The 21,198-nt window shown below is 48.2% G+C and overlaps 2 protein-coding genes across 5 annotated transcripts in view; both read right to left on the bottom strand.

Moving 5' to 3' along the window:
* Positions 1-147: 147 nt before the first annotated feature.
* On the bottom strand, positions 148-11,072 carry PIP4K2C (phosphatidylinositol-5-phosphate 4-kinase type 2 gamma). Its single transcript, XM_058308319.1, has 10 exons — positions 10,729-11,072; positions 8,013-8,110; positions 7,346-7,442; positions 6,831-6,974; positions 4,135-4,281; positions 3,907-3,945; positions 3,171-3,284; positions 2,533-2,800; positions 2,270-2,373; positions 148-2,052 (listed from the first exon to the last, which is right to left on the bottom strand). The coding sequence occupies exons 1-10, from the start codon at positions 10,900-10,902 to the stop codon at positions 1,972-1,974; spliced, it is 1,266 nt and encodes a 421-aa protein (XP_058164302.1). The 5' UTR covers positions 10,903-11,072; the 3' UTR covers positions 148-1,971.
* Positions 11,073-14,404: 3,332 nt separating this feature from the next.
* Positions 14,405-21,198, bottom strand: part of KIF5A (kinesin family member 5A) — a 30,523-nt gene continuing 23,729 nt past the window's right edge. For all 4 annotated transcript variants that reach the window (XM_058308310.2, XM_058308312.1, XM_058308308.1 and 1 more), the window contains 6 exons: positions 19,935-20,151; positions 19,530-19,683; positions 19,133-19,215; positions 18,445-18,472; positions 17,878-17,991; positions 14,405-16,816 (listed from right to left, as the gene is read on the bottom strand). In XM_058308310.2, the coding sequence (XP_058164293.1) occupies positions 17,913-17,991; positions 18,445-18,472; positions 19,133-19,215; positions 19,530-19,683; positions 19,935-20,151 (561 nt within the window). In that variant the 3' untranslated portion in view covers positions 14,405-16,816; positions 17,878-17,912. The remainder of the gene's footprint in view (positions 16,817-17,877; positions 17,992-18,444; positions 18,473-19,132; positions 19,216-19,529; positions 19,684-19,934; positions 20,152-21,198) is intronic.

The following is a 21,198-nucleotide window of genomic DNA, read 5'->3' as shown; positions in this document are numbered from 1 at the left end:
TACACCTTCTACAACCTTTGCCATTCACGGTCATCTCTGTCTAGAAACCCACATGGTTAATTAGGAGACAACACGCTGGAGACCAGAACTCTTCATCTGGTCTTTGCACCCCCTAAGCACATACTTCTTCAGAAAATGAACAAGACATTTTTGTGAAGAAATTTAAATTCAATAATTTATTTTCTATATTGTGACAGCAATGGGAGTAAATATACAAGATTTTTTAAATTAGTAAAACAAAAAAGATGAAAAACAGAAGGAACAAATGAAGATGATACTGCCCATGATACATCAGCCACATGGTCAGAAAACCCATTTCTAAAGAACAATGGTTGCTGGTGGCATGGAGTTTTATTGCATTCAACAGAAGGAAAGGTATATGGTTGGAATGAAAAAGATCCATCGGGCCTCTCACAGAAGATATTACAAGAACTCCAATCCCTAAGCAGAACTTTTCTTTTTTACCTCCTTTGGAGCAGAAGATGGTGGAGAAGGATTCTCCCTTATGACTCTATGACTTCTTGTGAGACAAATCAGTCCAGACAGGTAAACAGCAAAGCTCTTGTATCCCCCCAAGCCACCTTCCTGGTGCTCCTCTTTATGTTAGAAAAAAAATGTAGAAGCTTCAAGGGGATGGAGGATATCAAGAAGAATGGCTGCCTTAGCCCCAAAGACATCTGGGGGGGGGCGGAGGGAGTGACGAGGGCAATGTAGCTCATTTCATCAAGGTACTCTACATTCAGAGTGTCACACATCAACTCAAGTCTTTGGGGACACAGGGGTGTGTATGTGTGCATGTGGGTGATTGAGTTATGGCTCTGACTCCTCTCTGGGGGTGGAGAGTGAAGATGACAAAGAAGGCCATCTGTCCCCTGGGAAACAAGTAGCAGCATAAGCAGGACAGAAGAGAACAGAATGATGAAAAACCCAACTGGAAAAAAGGGTTTGAGAAGGCGTGGGGAAGGAAGTGGGGGAGGTTCCCATACTTGAGACCTCCACGCTCTTCAAATGACCAGGACTGACCCAGGGCAGGAAACTCCCTTCTGCTGGGAATAAACCTCAGGGAAGGAGAGACAGGAAGAAAGGACACTTAACATGAGGAATGAACCTCGCACACCTGGCCCATCATCCCAAACTCCAGAACTGGCCACATATCCACTGAAGGGTTCCAGCCCCAGGAGGGGTGTGAGGCTCTTTCTATGAGGTACAGCAAAGAGCCAAACATTTGACCAGGCTTGAACACCATGGCTATTTCTGGGGTCCTGTGCCCAGAAGCACAGGTAGGTGGGGGTGGAAGTAGGCTAAGGGGAGAGATTGAAGAGTAGTCAATCCTTAACAGAAATCCTAATTCCATGCCTAATTGCAGGAGGCCCCTTAGTCCCACAAGGAGCCACTCTGTGTGTAAGAATGACCATATTCCATTATATTGTGTGTACGCCCACACCGACATCTGTAGTCCTCCATCCCAGGGCTGACCAGGAGGGAAGCATGCCATAGTGAGTTCTACAAGTTAAGAGCAAAATTCAGACACTCTTTGTTCATCCCACACAGCAAAGTGCATCCAGAGTATTTGCTTGAGCCAGGTCCATCTGTCCAGTCAGCTTCTGAAGATGGCAAACAACCCCCGTCCCCAGCCCTCCTATTTTATAGAAACAACAGGACATTTTTACAAAGATCAAGGCACTTGGGAGAGAGTCAACAATAACATTCTAATGAAGCAAGCAGACTTGTCGAGGGAAGGGAGAGAGGGAAGAAACATGAGCAGAGGGGAGAAGGGACAATGTACTTCTGGGGACCAGGAAAGCCTACTCAACAAAATGGAGTTACTTGGATGGAAGGAGGCTACAGCCTGAATTTAGCAAAGGAGGAAGAGAAGCAGTGGCCACAATATCCACAATTCCCCCAAGCTTCTCAGAACCCCACCACCTTGAACAAAACAAAGCAGCAGTCACCACTGAGTCAGGCAGTCTCTCAGGCAAAGATGTTGGTAATAAAATCCAGGAATCGCTTAGCATACTGCTCGGGATGGACAGTGGAGATCTCTGCCCCAGCCTGTGAGAGGAGGTATGGAGTAAGGTATCAGCCCTCCACCCTACCGCCATTCCCCATTCTCCCCACTTCATTCCACCCGTACCACTTCCATCCCCAACTCTTTATCCTTTTGTCACCCCACTGTTCTGGTACAAAAGACTCTCCCCAAAGAAGAGTCAAGTCAGTAGTTCCTGATAGAGGATGCAGCAGGAAAGGAAAGGCTCTGGGGAACCCTCACCCCATGCTTGACAGTTTTGGCTGCATGAGCTGCTTTCTTCTTGGCATCATACTGTGTCAGGATGTCAATGAGACCCATGAAATACACCTCCTTCTGGGGGGCCCCTGGAGAAGATAAGAAGCAGGTAAAGTCCCGATTCCCTCTTCCCGGGAACAAGTCAGATCTGTTTTGAAAAGCACACCAATGTCTCCACTCACTGTAGCCTGGTCTTTGGCCACCAGAGACAACCCCCCTCCCCTTAATATTCCAAGGATTTCTCTCACCCTCAGCACTCCGGATGGCATAGACATCAATGAAGGACTCAAACTCTCCAGGGCCCAGAGGCCGATGCGAATGGATGTAGCCGCCAATGCCCTCAGGGGAGGTGCCATAGGAGCCCACCAGAGCAGGAGGTCCAGTCAGGCCAGAGTCCCCGTCCACCTCTGGCTCCTCCTCCCGCACAGGCCCCTCCTCCTCTGGTTCAGAGCCCCGAATGATGTCGTGGATGCCCAGCAGAAGGCTGTAGTCCATGATCTTCAGTTGTACTAGGAACTGAGACCCCACTGATGAATCAGACACCCCAGATCTTGCTCCCCACTCCCAGGTACTACCCGAACACCCCCACCTGTGACTTCCTGGGGCCTTCCTGGGGAATGGAAGTGTAAACAATGAGGGTTGGGGGCATACCACTGCCCTTTGGTACCTAGAGGTCCTGGTACCTAAGATCATCCTTTTTTGCTCATTTCAGCCACCCTCATGGATTCAGCTCTGGGGATTTTTCATGTCCCATACCGAGCTCTCTACATGCAAAGAATAAAGGGAAGGGGGGAGGCTCCCTTATATTGTGAATGAGAATGACAACTACCCTGTGTGTGGGGGGGGAAGGAAACAAAGCCATGTCCCAGAGCACCCCAATCATCACCTCCACATCTCTCTTTAGTTTCTCTAGAAACACTTTCTTCTCCTCTTCACCAATATAAACTTTCTGATTCTTGTTGAGAAAGTCCATATCCTTAAGGGTGGGCAATTCTTTAACCTGAGAATAGGTAAAGAGACATCTTGAAATACATCTCTCCCTTTCCCCCAAAGTCTCAGAGAACTCTGCCTCTTATCCAGGGTTCTGTTCCATATCTCAGGGGCCTCTAGGACAGAGACACCTTACAGCCCCCCATCCTCTGACCCCCAATCTGACCTCACACTGTGATGCTGCCCCAAAGTCAGTTCTCACCTCCAGTGGCTTCCCCAATCTTATCACTCACTGCATCTACCTGAATCACATCCCACCTCCTTAGTTTTCAGCCAAGACCCTTCATGCTGACTTGCTTCTTAAGTAAAAATAAGTAGCTTGAATACGAGAGCCCAGAATGGCAGAGGAAGAGTAACCATTTTGCACTTAAAAGTTTGGCATCCTCACTCTTCCCCAAACCCTCCAAAGAGAACGATCCAGGACAGTGACAAAGCAGCTATTCCGACTACCCCTTCCAAAAAATCCATGGATCAGTACAAGTTTACATCTCTCTTTTATTTCAGTGGTTTAAGATAACAATAAATAGTTGGTGAGCCCTACCTCTTTATGGAAAATGGCCTCTACTCCTCAGAAAAGTCCCTTTCATCTGCCCTCACCCGTCCCTCACCCTTTTGCCTAAAATTAATATCACCTTTTCCTTATCGCTGGCTTCCCGGGACACTAGGGAACCCTGTGGAGAGACCCAAAGATCAAGTCAGCAAAAGTGGCTAAAAGAACAGTCAGGACCCAATTCCTAAGACCAGTACCCAAATCCACGCCTACTTTCCTTTAAAAGGAAATCTTCCAATGCCCTCCCAGGCCCTTCCCCATTCTCAGGCATTCAGGAACCTCCCCGAAGTCCCAGCTATCCTCTCCTTACCTTGAGGTCATACTTCCTATGCACAGGAAGACGGTGGCTAAACATATTACGCATCACAAGCATGTAGCTGTCTTCGTTGTCCACGCTGACTCGGTACATCCCCAGGAACTGGGGCAGTAGTGTGTTGCCATGGCATTTCACAATATACTGGCGGGGGAGGCAAGGAAGGAATGGGAAAAGACTGAGAAGTAGATCCATCAACAGCCCAGGTATAGGAAGAATTCAAACACTACCCTTCCAGAGTGTGGCAGAAAATTTCAGGTAGAAAAGTTACAAGGTCAAAACTGGTGGGAGCTTCCTGAAGATGTTTCTGATTGTCCACATAATTGCTCCTGAGTCCCCATCTCCTCTTATTTATTCCATTTACATAAAGTCTCTTAATTTTAAAGTGACTTCTCTCATTTCATCTATATCATTCTTTGGGATTGGGATGGTAAGTGATATTACCTTCATTTTAGACCTTCTGTATATGCAAGTGATTTGGTAGAGATCATGGAAGCAGGATTGGAACTTATATCTGCTTTTCAAATGTTATCAAACAATTTCATCTAGACCAGTGCTTCTTAGGGGGTTAGATTCTTTTAGTAAAAATGTCCACTTGGTGGCCTATAATATTGATTCTTAAAAATAAAACACTTCTCTTCCAATATTGCCATTTCTAAACATTGCTGCCTCCTCTTCTCAGAAAAGTAGTCAGCAATCAATATTTCTACTTTCTCTCATTCACGCCTCAAACCACTGAAATAAAATTTGTATCCTCATTTCTCCTCTGAAATCACTCTACTTCCCCATCCCCACAATTTCTTAGCTGCCAAATCCATGGGTACTTTTTAGTCATTGTCATATTTCAACTCTGTATGGCTCTTGTTACTATTGACCGGTCTCTCCTTCAAACTTTCTTCATCCTCAACTCTCACTGTACCACTCTTCTGATTCCCTGCTGTCTGTTCTCAACTACTTCATGGAATGAAATAGGGCACAAATAATTAAAAGGGTTCCTTTATTTTTAGGCTCCTTTATGGGCTCTTTTCTCCACTTGTTCCTGAAGGTTCTGTTCTCAACTTTCTTTTTATTGTACTCCTCACACTCCCCTTCAATAATCTTATCTAGTCATTGCTTTAATATTCACAACTCCCACATGTATACTCCTGTTCTAATCCCCTTTCCTGAAATCCATGCCCATACTCCCAGTCACTTACTGGACATCTCTATCTGGATGAACTGCAGGTACCTCAAACCCAGCATGTCGAAATCATAACTGTCTACCTCCAAATACCTGTTCCTCTTTCTAATTCCCACTTGTTGGCAGATGGGCACTCAGTTTTCCCTAACCAGGAATGTGGAGGCTCCTGTGCCCCTCCCCCTGCCTAACTCCCACAATCCCCCCATCCGCTCTTTCCATCTCCACTGGCCCTGCTTCTTCAGGCCTCACATTTCTTACCTAGACTATTATAACTATCTCCTGGTACAGCCACTAACAGTATGACCCTTCCTAAAATGCTGTCACAGGGATAGTTCTAAATCTCATACATGTTACTCCCCTGCAAATTACCTTCAGGTTGCATTCTAAACTTCTTTGTGTAGCTTATAAGCCCCTTTGTGACCTGGCTCCTCCCTAACTCTTTTTTCACTATACCATATCCCAGCCACATTGAATTTCTTGCAGTTCACTAAACCAAGTTCCAATGGCTCTGATCTTTTACAGTGCTGTTGCCTTTCGCCTAGAATACTCCCTTCCATTCTGTCCAATGGTTAACAGTTCTTCAAGAATCAACACTAAAAAACTCTCTTTGAACCCCCCAACTGCAACTCTTTTGCAGGTAAGCTGGGACATTCCTCCTCTGCATCCCCAGAGTGTTCTGCCCCACCTCTACCACTGCACATGTGCTGCTGTGTGGCAGTGCTGGCTCACTGCACACATGCTGCTGTGTGGCAGTGCTGGCTCACTGCACACATGCTGCTGTGTGGCAGTGCTGGCTCACTGCTCTCTGTCATTAGAGCAAGAGACCTTTGAGGGCCTGTTTCATTCACTTTTCACTAGCCTAATATAGAGCCTACTAATATTAGACCTTCAGTATTTGTTCAAACAACTAAAGATTCCTTTTAGAGTCTTCTGATTATTTTCTGTTTCTCGCTTATTAATTCTGACGAACTTTTTCATCCAGAAACATTCTGGCAGACTGTTGTTTCTGTCACCAAAGTATTCCATAAAACCAACATTTTAAGTTAATCTGATCTGACTGAATGACTTCCCTAATGGGGAATGGGGTTCGATATGATCATTGGCTTTTCTCTTATGATTTATCCCAGTTGGCACTTATCTTGGCTTTCTCCCCATACTTATTCATTCCTGATAGTATTTTTGATGCTAACACCTCATCTGATCCTGGTTTACCCTATAGTTTATACTTAGCTATACATGTGCCCTTTCTGCATCAACCCACAGCGTTGATTTTAGACTGCAAGTCCCTGATGGGAAGGAACATATATAAATTCTTCTATTTAGTCAAGCACAAACAGGTACAGATAGGTCCTTTTTGGACAATTCCTAGTTTTCAAAAACATAACGCCAAGTGCTTTTTGGGGTGCAAAATGTATTGTAGGGAGGAAAACAGGAGTAGTCTCCCTGTGTGCTCTGGCAGCTCATCTATAAGTAGTGAAGAGAAGAAAAGAATGGACCTGGAGAGAGGCCTGACCTGGTGGTAGTTGGAGAGGTTGCTATGCATGTCAGCAATGTCCTCACTGGATACTTCTTTGATGACTAGAGTCCGATCATAGGAGATAAGGAAGCGACCATCACTGTCTTCACTTTCATTCGGGGGGCTTCGGGTAAGAGACACCTGGGAACATAGAATAGGCCAGAGGCTCTTCTCCTCACCCTTTATAAAGAGATGCAAAGAATTGGGTAACAGTCAACTGTACACATCTGAAAGTGGATGAAACCCTGAAGTAGGAGGTTGAGCAGGATTCTTAACCTGGTGTCCACACACGAAATGAATGACAATGAATGCAAAAGTCTGAGTGTATCTACATTTTTCCCAAGGAATACCAGAGTTTATAGCTGTCCTCAGATTTTTTAAAGATGCCTGACTAGCAAAAAGGTAAAGAATCATACTTGCCAAGGTTCTCATTTCACCAAACATGATTAGTCCCGAAGAATTCCCAGTTGCTAGGGAGAAAGGACTATCCTCACCCCACAATGGACCCTCACCAAGTAATCCTGGTCATCAATGCCAAATCGATCACGGAGGTTCCTGAAGACTTGGGGACAATACTCCTTGAACTTGAAATGACTGGGCAGATTTTCCCTGGAATAGGGGTTTTCAAGATAAGGAAACAAAGTAACAAGATTACCTTACATTTACATAGGGCTCCATAGGTTATAAAGCACCTTCACACATATTACCTCATTTAATTCTCAAAAAACCCTGTGAGGTCCTTTAAAGGTATAGTATCCCTATTTTATAGAAGGGGAGACTGTGGCTCAGGGTGGCTGAGTGGCCTAAGTGGTAAGTGGTTGAGTAAAGGCAGCAGAAGTTCCCAAATCTCAAGCAAGTTGGAGACATCCTAAAGTCAGCAACGGGTGCCACTGTTCAGGGAGCCCCAAACAGAAGCTAATGGTAATAACTGCATCTGAACTTATTTATTCTATGGAGTTGCTGAGATGAAAGAACAGTAATACTTGTCTTTTAAGGGCCTGAGAAATAATGGTTCTCTGCACAAAACTCAATTTCCGCATCAGGGAAGAAGTAAGACAACACAACTTTTAAGCTGCCTGCTAAATATAAAACCTTCAACTCATTAAATCTTAAATTTTAAGTTTATTACTTTTTTCTAGGAACACAGACACAAGACAGAATGTGGAAATCCCCACTGACCTGTGGAAAAGGTGATTGTTGACCTTGATCTTGGAGCTGGCCTTAAAGTCATCTGGTAGCAGCATTACAGGGGGAGGCACCTGGCTGAGCTCATTGATCTGATAAGCCAAAAACGCGAATGGGGACACAGTAAGTAGGAGGGTGGAGAGAGCACTACTCATACACTGTGTCTGAGCAAGAGTGAGGAAAGGGCAACTCAAACCTTATTCTTTTAAAAACACTGGCTATGCATTTGCTTGACAGAAGTGAGAGAATATGTCCAACCACTTCGGCTACCCAAGATGCAATGCAGTAAGCAACCTTCACACTTCCACCGTCCTGGAACTTCATGCTCACAACAGTCATTTTATATTAGGCAAACCCTGTAAGCAATTCTGGTCTATTTTTAAAGCTGTGAGAAATTCTAGAAAAACAAAAAAACAAAAAATCCCCAGCAGACTCAAGATATTCAAGACAAACAGTTCCATGTGCCATAAAAAAAGAAGAAAAAAAGGCAATTTTAAAGAACCCAAGGGAGTTAATGGGACTCTTGAGAGGTCAACAGCAGCAGGAAGGATAAAGTGCCATATCCTGTAAGGGGCATCTCCTAACAAACAGCACGTATCCAGCCCACTCTGACCCAGTTCTCTGCAGTAGGTCCTAACCTGCTGAAGTGTAACGTAAAGGAAAAGCAGCTGATTTCAGAGTGAAGGTTGGTAATTGGAAGGTATGAGTTCATTAGGCACTTGTTCACTAAAGTCAAGCCAACCCACAGCTCAAAGGACAGAAGCAACGCATGCTCTCCTTGGCCCCCAGAATCTGCAGTCTGCTACTTCAGGAAAAGGGAGTTCCTATAACAAGAAATCTCAAGATGTGCTTTCTCTTGGGTGTTACCATAGTATCTTTCACCAAGCCCTTAATAGTGCACTTATCCCAACTCTAATCACTAGTTTACATAAATTCCCCCACCTTGACTGTGAGCTCTTCAAGAGCAAGAGAGTACCTACTGTAGTCATCTGCATCTCTCAGGTGCCTAGCTAGCACAATGTTTGCATACAGTGATCCTGAAGTGTTTATTAACTGGATAAAGGAATGCCTATCCTTGCCTATCCTTCCTTAATCATTCGACAGAGGTTATGAAGTACAGTCTAACCTAAATCACGTACACTGCCAGGCAGCCCAGCTTCCCCGATTCTCAGTAAAAAAAGGAGGACAGAACATATTCCTCCCAGAAAAAATTAATAAATAAAATAAAAGCCACTTGAGATTCCCAGCCTAGAATTCAGCTATAGCTCTTCCTGCCCCCTCCTCCCCATCTGCTGTTAAGCAAACTGAATCATCACTAAGACATATGTTCAAGGAATTTCTCCATCCCAGATACTTGAAGTAAATGTGTGTTGACTGGAGAGTGGGGTGTTGAGGGTAAAGTATATATACCCAGAGAAGCTGAGGCAGGTCTTTTGTGTAATTCTACCAATCCCTACCAAAGGAAAACACCCTATTAAGGTTCCCACAGGGAACCCCAGGAAGGTACACATGAGAGGCAACCCTACCTCCATCAGTCTTGCCCATACCAAGTGCCTCAAATTGGATAGTGGGCTATTAAGGGCAATAACAACCAGGGAGCTGGAATCAGTTCACAGACCCACAAAAACAAAAAAGAGCCCTAAATAACATTCTAAACCACAAATTAAGAATGTGACAAAAATCGCATTCCTCCACACCCCCCTCCACCTCCACAGCCCTACCATGAACATAATGATGCAAGGAAGTTGATTTCTAAAAGATTTCCTGTCCCATTCAAGGTTACTGCAGCCTTCCCACTCCAGAGCTGGGGGGGAGGAAGGGGTGGCAAATGGCTGTGCCTCCTTCACCTGAGGAATCTTCAGAAAAGATACAGTGGCCTCCTCAGTCTCCTCCTGACTCTGGACTCCCAGGTCATACCTTCTACAGCAGGTTTCCCCGCTTCTAAAGTTCACCACCATTGTGTCCCTGGGCCCGAACTCTTCAGCCTTTTCTTTGGTCAGATGACCCCCACTTGCACCAAACACCACCACTCCAGCCAGCAACAGAGATGCAGTTAAGATTAAAGGCATACACACAGAAGCCCTGAATAAGAGCATCCCCTAAGGCTCAGGGCAGGGGTGGGGTAGCCTCTCTGAAGTGCTGTACCTCTGAAAGGGAAAGGGACAAGAAGGATTTTAAGGTCCAGGAAGCCTGGCGCTTCCCCCCAGACAAAGCCAAGGTTCCAAAGTCAAGGACCGGGGCTGGAAAAAGGTGGAAAGGAAAGTGAACGATTCCCCACCGCCCGTTTACTCACTCCTATCCCCTCCTCCCCAAACACGTACCCACCGGAGACCTCATACCCAACAACACTGAAGAGCCCCTCCCCCGGTATACTCCCCGCCGGAGTCCGGCCCTGGGCGGTCTCCGTCGCCCGGGACTGAGACTGGAGTTAGAAAGAAAGGAGTCTAGAGACGGGGAGCGGGATTTCAGGTGGGGACGTAGAAACTCGAGTGGAGGAGTAAAAAGAGGGAGAAAAAGTCCACAGCGGAACTAAAAAGTCTATAGGGAGAAGATACGCTGGAGGAACCCCTGGGGGTCGGTGGAGAGTGACCTGGACAGCCCGGGAGAAAAGTGGCAGCGCAGGGGGGCTCCGCAGGCGGGACCGAAAACAGCGACGCCTCGGGGCGCAGGGGTTCGCGCAGGGCTGCGGGGGGCTGGGGCCGGGTCTCACCGAGTGGGCCACTCCCCACAGGAACACGCCCACCAGCGGGTCGGCCGCCCGGAACACCTTCACCTTCTGCTGCACGAAATGCTTCTTCTTGGTTTTGGAGGCGAAGCCGAAACCCGGGGCAGGGCCCGCTGTCGCCGCGGGTACGGTGGCCGGCGGGACCGAGGAGGACGACATAGTCTTCCGCGCTCCCGACCAAGCAGAAGCGGGAGCCGGCCGCGACCCGCCGACCGAGGAGAAGCCGGAGCCGGCCGCGATCCGGGAGCCCGACCCCGGAAGCGGCGCTCACCTGCGCCGCGGTCACATGACCGGAGGCTGGCCCGCGGGCGCGCGCCGGGGCTGGCTCCGCCCCCCGCCCCGCCCGCGCCGCCGGGCGCGCCGCCGGGGGCCCACCTGGGTGTCGCCCGCGCGCACAGCCCTCCTCGGCCGCGCGCCACCGCGCCGGGCTGGCCCGACTCACTTCCAGGCCGGGGCTTCTTTGCCGCAAAGGCGCCGCCTTCGGTTTTGCCCAGCTTCTATTCGGTGACTTTGGGTCTGAACTTAGTCCGAAAGCATTTCCTTAGAAAGTCCGGGCTGGGGAGGGGCAGCCTTACTCCTTTTTATTATAGTTCATTAATTCACTTATTCATTCCTGAAGTATTTATTGAGCGTCTCCTTGTACCAGGTTCTTGGTGCTGATACGACTCTGACTGAAGTAGGGCATAAGACAATTCCTGCCCTCGAGGAGCTCAGAGCCGAATGGCTGGCACTGGCTGGCCACAGGTGACGGTTGCAGTATACGAGACAAGTGTTGTCCTAGAGCTGTGTAGGAGACAATTTTAGTGACACAAAAAAAGTGTGGCTTGTTAGGGAAGGCTTCAAAGAGAATGGAGACTCTGAGCTGGATAGGGAAAGTAGGGAGACCGTCAGAGAAAGGGTTAAAAGGCTTTCTAGGCAAAGAGAAGAGTATACAAAGGCCTGGAGGCAAGAATGAGTGTTTCTTGCAGATTTAAGTGGCAAAATAGGGCTGGAACTTGAGAACCAGTGGAAAGAACCAAGAGTTAAGGTTGGAGAGGGTAGGCACTGGAGATCCTCTAGTCAGGGGTTCTTAACAAGGGGTCCATGAGCTTGAATTGAAATTTGAAAAAAAAAAAATTCTCATCGGGACGTCTTGGTGTGGGTGTGATATTTATTAAATAATACACAGTATAGTGTGGACTTAGTGAGGTCCGTGGTTTTCACTTGACTGGCAAAGAGGTCTGTGGAACAAAAAAGTTTAAGAACCCTTGCTCTAAGTGGTTTTAAAGTCCTAAAGGTGCTTTTCAAAGGACCACTCAGCATCATTCTGGACGGTACCAGAAGTACTGCAAAGTTCAGGCATCAGAGAACTAAAGCAGTGACTGGGATGAGAAAAAAGGGGATGGCATCTGTGGCAGTTCGATATTATTTATGAATCCCCATAAGAGAAAAATTATGTTTGTAAACTGGTCTGTTCCTCTGGGTGTGATGCCCTTTGATTATACTGGATTCAGTTGAGGAGCCCTTGATTAAATTACCTGCTCAGATTAGAGCTTTGATTTGACCACATCAGTAGGGAGTTACTCAAGGTTGGGTCCTTGCCCCCTGGTGGGTTGATATAAATGGACTCTCACTCAAGAAGACACACAGGAAGAGAGAGCACCATAGACACACAAAAGGAAAGGACTCGGTCATTTTGGTCCTACCATATAACAGAAAGGAGAAGGCAGAAACAGCTAAAGCCCTGGGAAGAGAGATGAGCCCTATGCCAACCTGTAGCTGAGATGGGAAGGAGATGGGCCCATGGAGCCCCGAAAGGAAGGAGGGAGAGACCAGGCAGAGCTCGCCTGCCATTTGCTTCAACATGTGGCAACTGACTCTGGTGAGAAAGCAGCCTTGGGTTGGACTCTTTAGGGCTTTATAACTGTAAGCTTTTCCCCCCAAATAAAAGCCCTTCATAAAAGTCAACAGATTTCAGGTACCTTGCATTAGCACCCCTTTGACTGACTAATACAGCATCTAAAGATGGAGTTTGATGTTGATTTGGAAAATTCTTAGTGGCTGTGGGTTTTGAGGGAAAAGGAAGCCTTGCTGTAAGTCCCAGGTTTCTGGCTAAGGTGAGGAGGGCCAGTGGCAGCATGAAAAGTTGTAGTTTGGGGGAAAAGATGAGTTTAGTTTGGAATATGTTTTAGGACCTATGGGCATTTGGATATATAGACCCAGAGCTCAGCAGAATGGTTTGGGCTGGAGATAGAGATTTAAAGATTGTTGTGGAATCTGTGGGTGTGGACGGCATCTCCCAGAAAGAACAAGGAAAGGTCCAAGGGCTGAACCCTGGGATAGAGTAGCATTTAAGGGGGTGGTGGAGAAAAAAGACTGAGAAGTGGTGAGCTGGGAGTAAAAGGAGAGCTGAGAGGGCAGGGTCACAGAAGCCAAGGGAGTTTCGAGGAGGAAGGAGTACAGAACACTGTCAAATGTCAGGAGGAGGTGAAGAAAGACAAGGAGGGAGAGAGCTCATTATATTTAGTAAGTAGTGACCTTTAGAAAAGCCATCTCAGCAGAACCGAAGCCAGATCGAGGTGGGCTGAGGAATGAATGGGACATGGAGTGGGGATGAGAATTGGAACTTTTTCAGGAAACTTGCTGTAAGAAAAAGATAAGATAGTGGCTGATAGATAAACATGGGATGAAGGGAGGGGCTTTAAAGGGAGGGAGACCTTACTTGGAGATGGGGAGAAACCACTGAGACATAAGGTAACAAGAAATTAACAAAGAAGATGCAAACTGCCCAAGCCTGTGTCACTTTTGATTACTTTATATATTGAGGCTCTATGTACGTATTTTGAGAATGAAGGATCTACAAGGGACTCAGCTCAGAGGAGGGAGATCTATCCCTTGTCAGAAGCAAGAAAGGAAAGGATATGTGCAGAGAGAGAAGTAAATGTGTAGGTGGGAGGGGGAGATGAATGCCATGCTCAGTCGCCTTGATTTTCGCTATCTGAGACAGAAGGGTGGGAAGGGATGTTGAGGAGTTAAGTGTTTAGTCCAGTCTCTCTGGAGGGTAGGTGAGGAAAGTGAGCAGAGATACACAGAAGGAATGTTGAGCAGTCCTGAAGGTCCAGCTGGGTTTGTAAGCATTTCATTTTCAGTTGCCCAATTTTTTCAGTTGTGCAGTTTTTTCCACCCATCTCAGAAGCTTCAGATTTAAAGAAAAGATAGGAGTATGCTCTAAAATGGGGCTTAGAGGGGTGACTGTTACAGATGATCCTGGGACAAGAAAATTGCATATTGGCAAGGGAAGATGGAGAGGTGCACTTGAGAGAGAAGGAATTGATGCCAGGACAGAGGTGATGGTCTAGGTAAAAAAAAAAAAAAAAAAAAGAAAACAGGGTCCATTTTTTTTTGGTTAAAAATTGGAAACAACTTAGATATCCACCAATAGAAGAATACATTGTAGGACAAATACATGGAAAATTCTGTTTTTTTCCAATGAGGTGGGTCTATGTATACAGACATGAAAAGATCTCCAAGATATCTTGTCAACTGGGAAAAACAAAAAACAAAAAACCGTGTGTAAATATATAGAAAAACACCCTGAAAGATATGTACCACACAGTCAAATGTAATTATCTATAAGGAAGGGAGTGAGATTGGGGAGGGATAAAGAAGATTTACACCACCATGGAGTCATCATTGAATTTATTTTACTTTAAAGATATCTATGTACATCAAGTAAATACACACTGGGGTTTGTGCGGTTTGGTTTGTCCACGCTGGCATGCAACATTTTGGCAGATGTGAGTGGGCAGGCCGGGTACCCCTCATGGTGACCCTGGCTCTCTGGGGTACAGTGAGGTGGGGAGGAGGAGGAGGATGCAGCATGACGTTCCTGGCCTAGGGTTTGTGTGTGTCTTGTTTCTTAATTATGTAAGTGAATTATATTTCCCTTACATCTTGTTAAAGGGAAGTTGCCCCCCCCACCCCGTGTCACCTCCTCACTGCTCCACACCTTCACATTTCCATATGTGTTTTTCAAAAGAATCATTTGGTGGCAAGATTACATAAAACCCACTGGATTCTTTGGTACCCTGGTGGCAAATATTATCATATGCCCCTGTATTGATACTCCCCTAAGCAAGCGACTCAATTATGTAGCAGCCGGGTTCCCTTCATTCCCAGGTCACAGGTGCACAGGTATCTTCCTTCTTTTCTTACCGGTCTGGAGACAGTGTGGCTCGTCTACCCGCACCCTTTCTCTCTCTGCTTGGAGCAGCAGGTTTGGTAAAGTGGAGCCAGATTGAACTCCTGTCCTCAGAGCAGTGGTTTTCAAACTACTCCACCCTTAGGGCCTCAGGAAGGCTCTTAGGACTGTTTCAATGGCTCCTCAAGTAATGAAACATTTTCTGTCAAACTGCCCAGGTCTGCATCATTTGTGGTTAGTTTTTATATCGGGGTTCTAGGTAAGATCTGTTTTTTAAAATGTTTGAAAACCACTGCCTTGGAATTTATTCCACACCCCTCTGATATTTTTTCTCCTGAATTTCTCCTTGATTGCTAACAGAGGCCCAACAGGTAAAGGGAGCAGGGACTTTGTCCCTCACAGGAGTCACACACCACTAAAGCCTGCACTTACCAGCTTGCACGCACACTAAGCTTTCTTTCCTATCTTAGAAGAAACCAGGTAAGGGTGCCCTCGTACCGGGGGATGCTTGTCTTCTAGCCTAGATAAGACTGGAGAGCGGGGCACCAGATTCTTTCTTGATTTGGTCTGGCTAGTGCCTTCCATCCTCCATCCCTGCAGTTAACTGGAAAACGACCTTAGCACCATGTGGAAGGAGAGGACCGCCTGAAACCAAGGCTCCAGTCCTCTCGACTATCCAAGGGGATATACTGGCTGAGAGGGGAATGGGAGAGCCCCATGGGGTCAGGCCCTCAGGCTTCTCTACCTCTGGAAAAGCTGCCCTGCCCCTTTCCTTAAAGTGCACTTCATACCAGATGGGGACGTCACAGAAGGAAGTCTTGGGGAAAAAAATAAATTTAAAATGTCTGATGAGGAAAAGGCAGGCTCCAGCTTGAAAGGAAGGCATCAAAAGATAGATATTTTGCCAATGAACTGGAGGGCCCCAAACCAAAAGGAGAAGGGAGGAACATGCAGCCCAATATGGGACAGGGAAAGGAGTCTCGCTCATCACCTCAACCTGAGGGCGCTATAACGAAAAAAAAATACTGTTCGTCCCCTAAACCCAAAGAATGACTCATTTTTACTACACTCAACTAAACTTTCACCAGGGACAGATGAGGAGCCATTTGACAGACTGTTGGGAGGGTCTGTCTCCTCAAATTTTCAAAATATTTTTAATTGATTCAGGATTCTGGTCATGAGCTGTGGGGTAGAGGATATCAAAAGGAGATTTGAAGAGAAGGGGACATGGTCCCTTGAGCAATCCATGTTCTCAGTCCAGGGGAGAACAGGAAGAGGAAGGCAAAAGGCAGGCATTGTAGGGCATAGGTGGACACCGTGGAAGCCCCTGGTTGGGGTGAGGGGTGTATGGAGAAAATGATACGTGTAATTTAGCAGCCCTCCCGTTTTGCACTCCCCTATGGAAAGAGGAGGGAGGAAGAGTCTATTTCTGTGTCTTATGATGCAAAGACATTCTTCTGCTTAAGGCTTTGTGTGCGTGTGTGCCTGTGCATGTGTGCACACAAGCAAGCACGTGTGTGTGTCGGGTCACAGCCCTCTAGCTCCCGTTTTTCCTTTTATCATCTCCGTGACAACACCACTCAGTGTGAGAGATGAATACATGAGAAAGAAGCCTTTACCCTCCTCCCTATTACCCCAAATGAGGAGGGTAGACTATGCTTAGAAATTGCTAAATACAACATCAGATACTTAGAGAGTAGGACAGAGAGGAGAGAGACATAGCAGCAGCTTTTGATATAGAGATACAGAGTACAAAGATTCATACAGAGCAAGAGAATAAGAGAAGACATCAAACATAGTACAGTGAAACAACAGGAGTGGGGGAGGAAGTTAGTGTCAGAGACCACGGGTTTGCAGCATGCTGAGAGAAGAGGCCTCAGTCCCTCTTAGAAACTGGGAAAGAAAGAGAAACAAGGTGTGAGGAACCACCTTACAGCCCACCCACTGGAAGGGCCCGAGCTGCTGGCGCCAAAGGAGCAGGGTGGCGTTAGCGTAAATTTTGGCTCTCAGTCCTGTTCCTTTAACCCCAACACCCAGGTGCCCCCATCCCCCCTCCTCCACCCCCAGACCCTCCCTTAGGCTTCCTTCCCTGTTCTCGCTCTGCTCCTCACTCCGTTCTGCTTTGCTTCTCACTCCTTTCTGCTCGCTGCCTGGCCTACATCGTGGGGGACCCCTGGCGAGGGCTCAGCTGGGATGCAGCCTAGCTAAAAGACTGGCCATTTTCTCTAATTTCTAGTTCTCCGAGGACCCAGAGTGGACAATAAAACAGGATCCCGGCGCCCAGCTCTGGGCCCTAAAGCGACCTTGGCGAGAAGCCTGGGGCCACTCGGGAACAGGAGGGTGCCGGAGCCGCTAGAAGAGAGGGCCTGGGACAGAGGTGGAGAAGGAGGGGCTGGGAGCTGGGGCTCCAGCGAACAGGATGGGAGGGAGTGCCGACACTGCAGCCGGGGGGACAAAAAGTTGGGCGTTGTGGAGAATTTCCGAAAGCTTAACAGTGGCACATACAGATATGAGGAGGGCAGGAAGCAGCTCCGGGAGGAAACCAAACAGCTCCTTTACCAGAGCTTTCTTAGTTCAGAAAAGACCTATCTGTCCAACACTTAAATTTTAGAGTGGAGGTGGAGATCTCCCAAGGTCTCCTAACGGCCACCCTCTGTGACCGGTTTTGCCATGTGGCAGTGACCCCTAGTGGCAGAAAGGTAGTATCGTATTACTACAATAGCCTAAGGGAAGGGGAGAGGCGGGCAGCAGGGAGTGACAGTGCCCAGATGACAAGGCCTGCCCAGATGACAAGGCGCAGCACAGATGTAAGCCTTAGGAGGGGAAAGCAGGAGTCGAGGGGTAACTGGATATTAAAAGTTTTGAGATGTTAAAAAAAAGTGGGAGAACCAAAGCGGCTGAAGGGTGAGAAAGGAGGCAACCCGAGGCTGGTAGAGGAAGCAGCCTGAAGCTACCTGAAAGTGCAGGTATCAGCAGCCGGTGGGGGAGATTAGCTGGCTGCTGTCTCCTGGTGGAGAGGGAAAAGCTTGGCCTGGTCCTCAGCTTCATAGCCGCAAGGCAGGTCGCTCCTGGAGGGAAAGGAGAGACCCACCAGGATCACAATCACGGCATGTCAACTCCAGGTAAACGAGCGCATTCCTGTCACAGCCACCTGCTCTAACAGCGATCCTGTGAGGTAACCAGCGATGGCAGGGAGTAGTCATGTTTTACAGGAATTCAGGGAATTTTTAATAACTAGCTGATTTACCCAAGGTCTGAAAAGGTAGGAGAGAGACACAGGTCATGGCATGTGCCCGCCCCACCCCCAGACCCCATTTCTGGGATAGGGAGAAGCCACAGATGGAACTTGAGGAGGGGACGGTGTGGGGACAGTGTTCTACCCCGAGACAGGGGAATGACTCAACACAGTGATGGGGAGAATGGCTCTTGTTCCCTCCTCCTTCCCCAAAGGATCCAGGGAATCTCTAATAGGGCACAAAGGAAATTTAATGATTTCTTCTAGCCAGGGCGGACTGGTATACCTATTGTCGTTGATGTCTGTGGCATTTCCTGAAGAGATCCGTCATTGAGAACATAGGATGAGAAGAAGAAAAGGAGAATGGACATTAGGAAGAGCCTTCCCCAAACCTCTCTCATCCTAGTTCCTTAGAGAAAAGGGAAAGACTTTGGTCCAAGCTATGATCTGGCATTGCTGCCCTCTGTCTCCCACTACCCAACGTATCATTATTTTCTTTGAGGAAAAGAAGAGGTGAAGGGGACAGGAATGCAAGGGTGGGGTTAGGCACAGATATTGGCAGAATCCACTTCTAAAGGATCCGAGACCCTGAAGGGATGGACAGTGTTGGAGAGAGACGTAGGGGGTCACTTCACTTGTTTGTTTTCAGTTGGTACTGGAGATTGAACCTGGGACCTTGCACGTGGGAAGCAGGCACTCAAGCCAAGAGCTATACCCACTCTCCTCTTTCTCTTTTCTTTCCTTTTCCTTTTTTTAAGATTTGTTTTTATTTATTTATTTCCACCCCCCCTCGTTGTTTGTGCTCGCTGTCTGCTGTCTTCTTTTTAGGAGGCACTGGGAACTGAACCCAGGACCTCCCATATGGGAGGGAGGTGTCCAATCACCTGAGCCGCTTCCGCTCCCCCTTTGTTTCCCTGTACCTCTCGACTTGCCCTGAGATCTCAAAGGCCGGGTTACCCATCTAATTCACTCACCATTGTCCATGTTGGCCTTCTGGTAGGACGCCAAGGGACCACCGGAAGACATGGCCCCGCTGCTGCTACAGGAGTTCGCAAAGCTGGATGGAGTGGAGGAGAGAGGTGCAGCCTCTGGCACCCACCCTCCACTCGTCTGAAGACCACTAGCCACGGCCCTCCCACACTCACCCCCAGGGCTTGAGCCATACAGCCCTCCCCACCCCCAGAGATCGGACGTCCACAAACGTGGCTCCAGGCTGGGAGGGCAGGTAACCATCTTCTCATCAGAAGCACACGTAAGAAATCGAGAAAGGGTTAGAAATGAAGCTACTTAGGAAACGTCTCACCAGTAATCGACCCAAACCTATGCCTGAAAGGGTCCCGAGAGCCTTGGGCTATGCCCATGGTCACTCACTACATGTCTGAGGTGGAGCTAGGTGCAGCCTGCAGGTACAAATTCTGGTAGTTCTGGAAGAGGCTGTTGGTGTAGCTGATGCACTCGGGGCTCCGGGTGCCATAGGGGTTGGTGGGTGAAGATGCTGGGTAGTGGCCAGGCCGGACAGGCTTAGCTGCGGTCAAGAAGAGAAAACGGCGGTGAGGAGGCTGTCTGTTACCCTACAGTTATCCCGCGAGGCCATCCAGCTAGGGTTGAACTGAGTTACGTGTAAGATCATTTATTTTTTCCTTCTTTTTTGAGGCGTGGCGGTCTGAGGCTGGGGGTAGGGGTAAGAAGCAATCTTCTAGTTGCTCGGCACTCAGGGACGTGTAGAGTTGGCCCCGGGTGCTATCCCTGCCTTGCCTACCGCCCGGCCTCACTCACCGATCTGGGCGGAATGGCCCCGCTTGCCGGCACTCTTGTAGCGCACGGCCTCCTTGATGCGGTCCACCTCCTGCTGGTAGCGGCGCTTGTCCTTCATGGCGCCCTCCTTGGCCTCCTTCAGTGCACCCTCCAGGGCCTTAACTCTCTCAGCTGTAGCCCTAAGTCGTTTTTCCAGTTTAGGAAGCTCACAACGCAGATCTGCATTGTCACGTACCAGCTGTGGAGGGAGCAGCAGGGGAGGGGCCGCAGGAAAGGCCAGCGACCCCGGACGGAGCCCCCCGGGGGGGAGGGGGCGGGCGGGAGGGGAGAGAGGGTCAAGAAAAACCGAGAGTCAGAGGTGTGTCACCCAAGCCCTCACTCCCTCTCCCTGGTGAGCTCTTTTGTGCATTTCTTTCCTTTTCCCCCAGTGAAGGGTGGCCAGGCATTAAAAAGTGACACCATCCTCTGGGCAGCAAAACCTGCCATCTCCAGGGTGGCCCAGAACTCCAGGACAGCGCCCTGTCCCAGTCTCCGTCCAGCCTCGGGCCACCCCCTTATCTCACAGCTTACCTCACGGCCCAGGACAACTGAGGGCATGATGCACCCCCTCACCCAGAGCTGGCTTTGTGGCATGCACGGGGGGGCAGCGAATGCACAACAGCAGTTTTGAGGGCGGGTGTGGCATCGAGGAAATGAGTACAGGGTAGGTGCAGTGCAGAGCCCGAGCGGAAGCTGGAAACCAGGAGCCCCCGCCCCTCCACACACATACACACAGCGCCCCATAGGAAGGAAAGAAAATGTTTGAGGTCTCACAGCCCTGCACTGGTTTACCTTCCCATTCAAGGATTTCTGGGGTCTCCCTCCCCCACCTAAATAAAGCTCGAGCGTGGTAGCAACCACTTTGCAGCCAGAAAAGACTTTCTGACCTTTGCCCAGGGTCCCCCCACAGTGAGTGCGGGCACCCAAGATGGCAAAAGGAGCAGGGCCTTGGAAGTTATCAGGTAAATCAGCAGAGTGGGGAACGCTGGGGGATGGGAACAGAAGCTAGAAACATTTCCCATGCAGCTTTCATTTTGGACAATTTACAAAGTATAACAATGTTTTGCTGTGATAATAGTTTCTTTTCATTTGTAATAGGGCTATAGCCCTGGCCATTGAGACTGTTAACTGAGAAGCTTCTATCTCTCTCTCCTCTCCCTTTCTAGACTTGTGTCTACTGAGGCAGGGAATTGGGAGTCCTCCTTTCTGTAGGTGCACAGTTGTGGCCTTTAGGACTTAGAGCAGA

The sequence above is a fragment of the Dasypus novemcinctus genome, chromosome 12, assembly GCF_030445035.2.
Source record: "Dasypus novemcinctus isolate mDasNov1 chromosome 12, mDasNov1.1.hap2, whole genome shotgun sequence".
Lineage (NCBI taxonomy): Eukaryota > Metazoa > Chordata > Mammalia > Cingulata > Dasypodidae > Dasypus > Dasypus novemcinctus.
This window is presented reverse-complemented; position numbering and strand designations above follow the sequence as displayed.

Excerpts from the sequence above, each read along its gene's own strand:
- PIP4K2C (XM_058308319.1), bottom strand. The coding sequence starts at position 10,902 with ATGTCGTCCTCCTCGGTCCCGCCGGCCACCGTACCCGCGGCGACAGCG. Across the intron at positions 3,946-4,134 it reads ATAGGAAGTATGACCTCAAG|GGTTCCCTAGTGTCCCGGGA; the intron begins GTAAGGAGAGGA and ends GTCTCTCCACAG. Across the intron at positions 2,374-2,532 it reads TGCCATCCGGAGTGCTGAGG|GGGCCCCCCAGAAGGAGGTG; the intron begins GTGAGAGAAATC and ends TATCTTCTCCAG.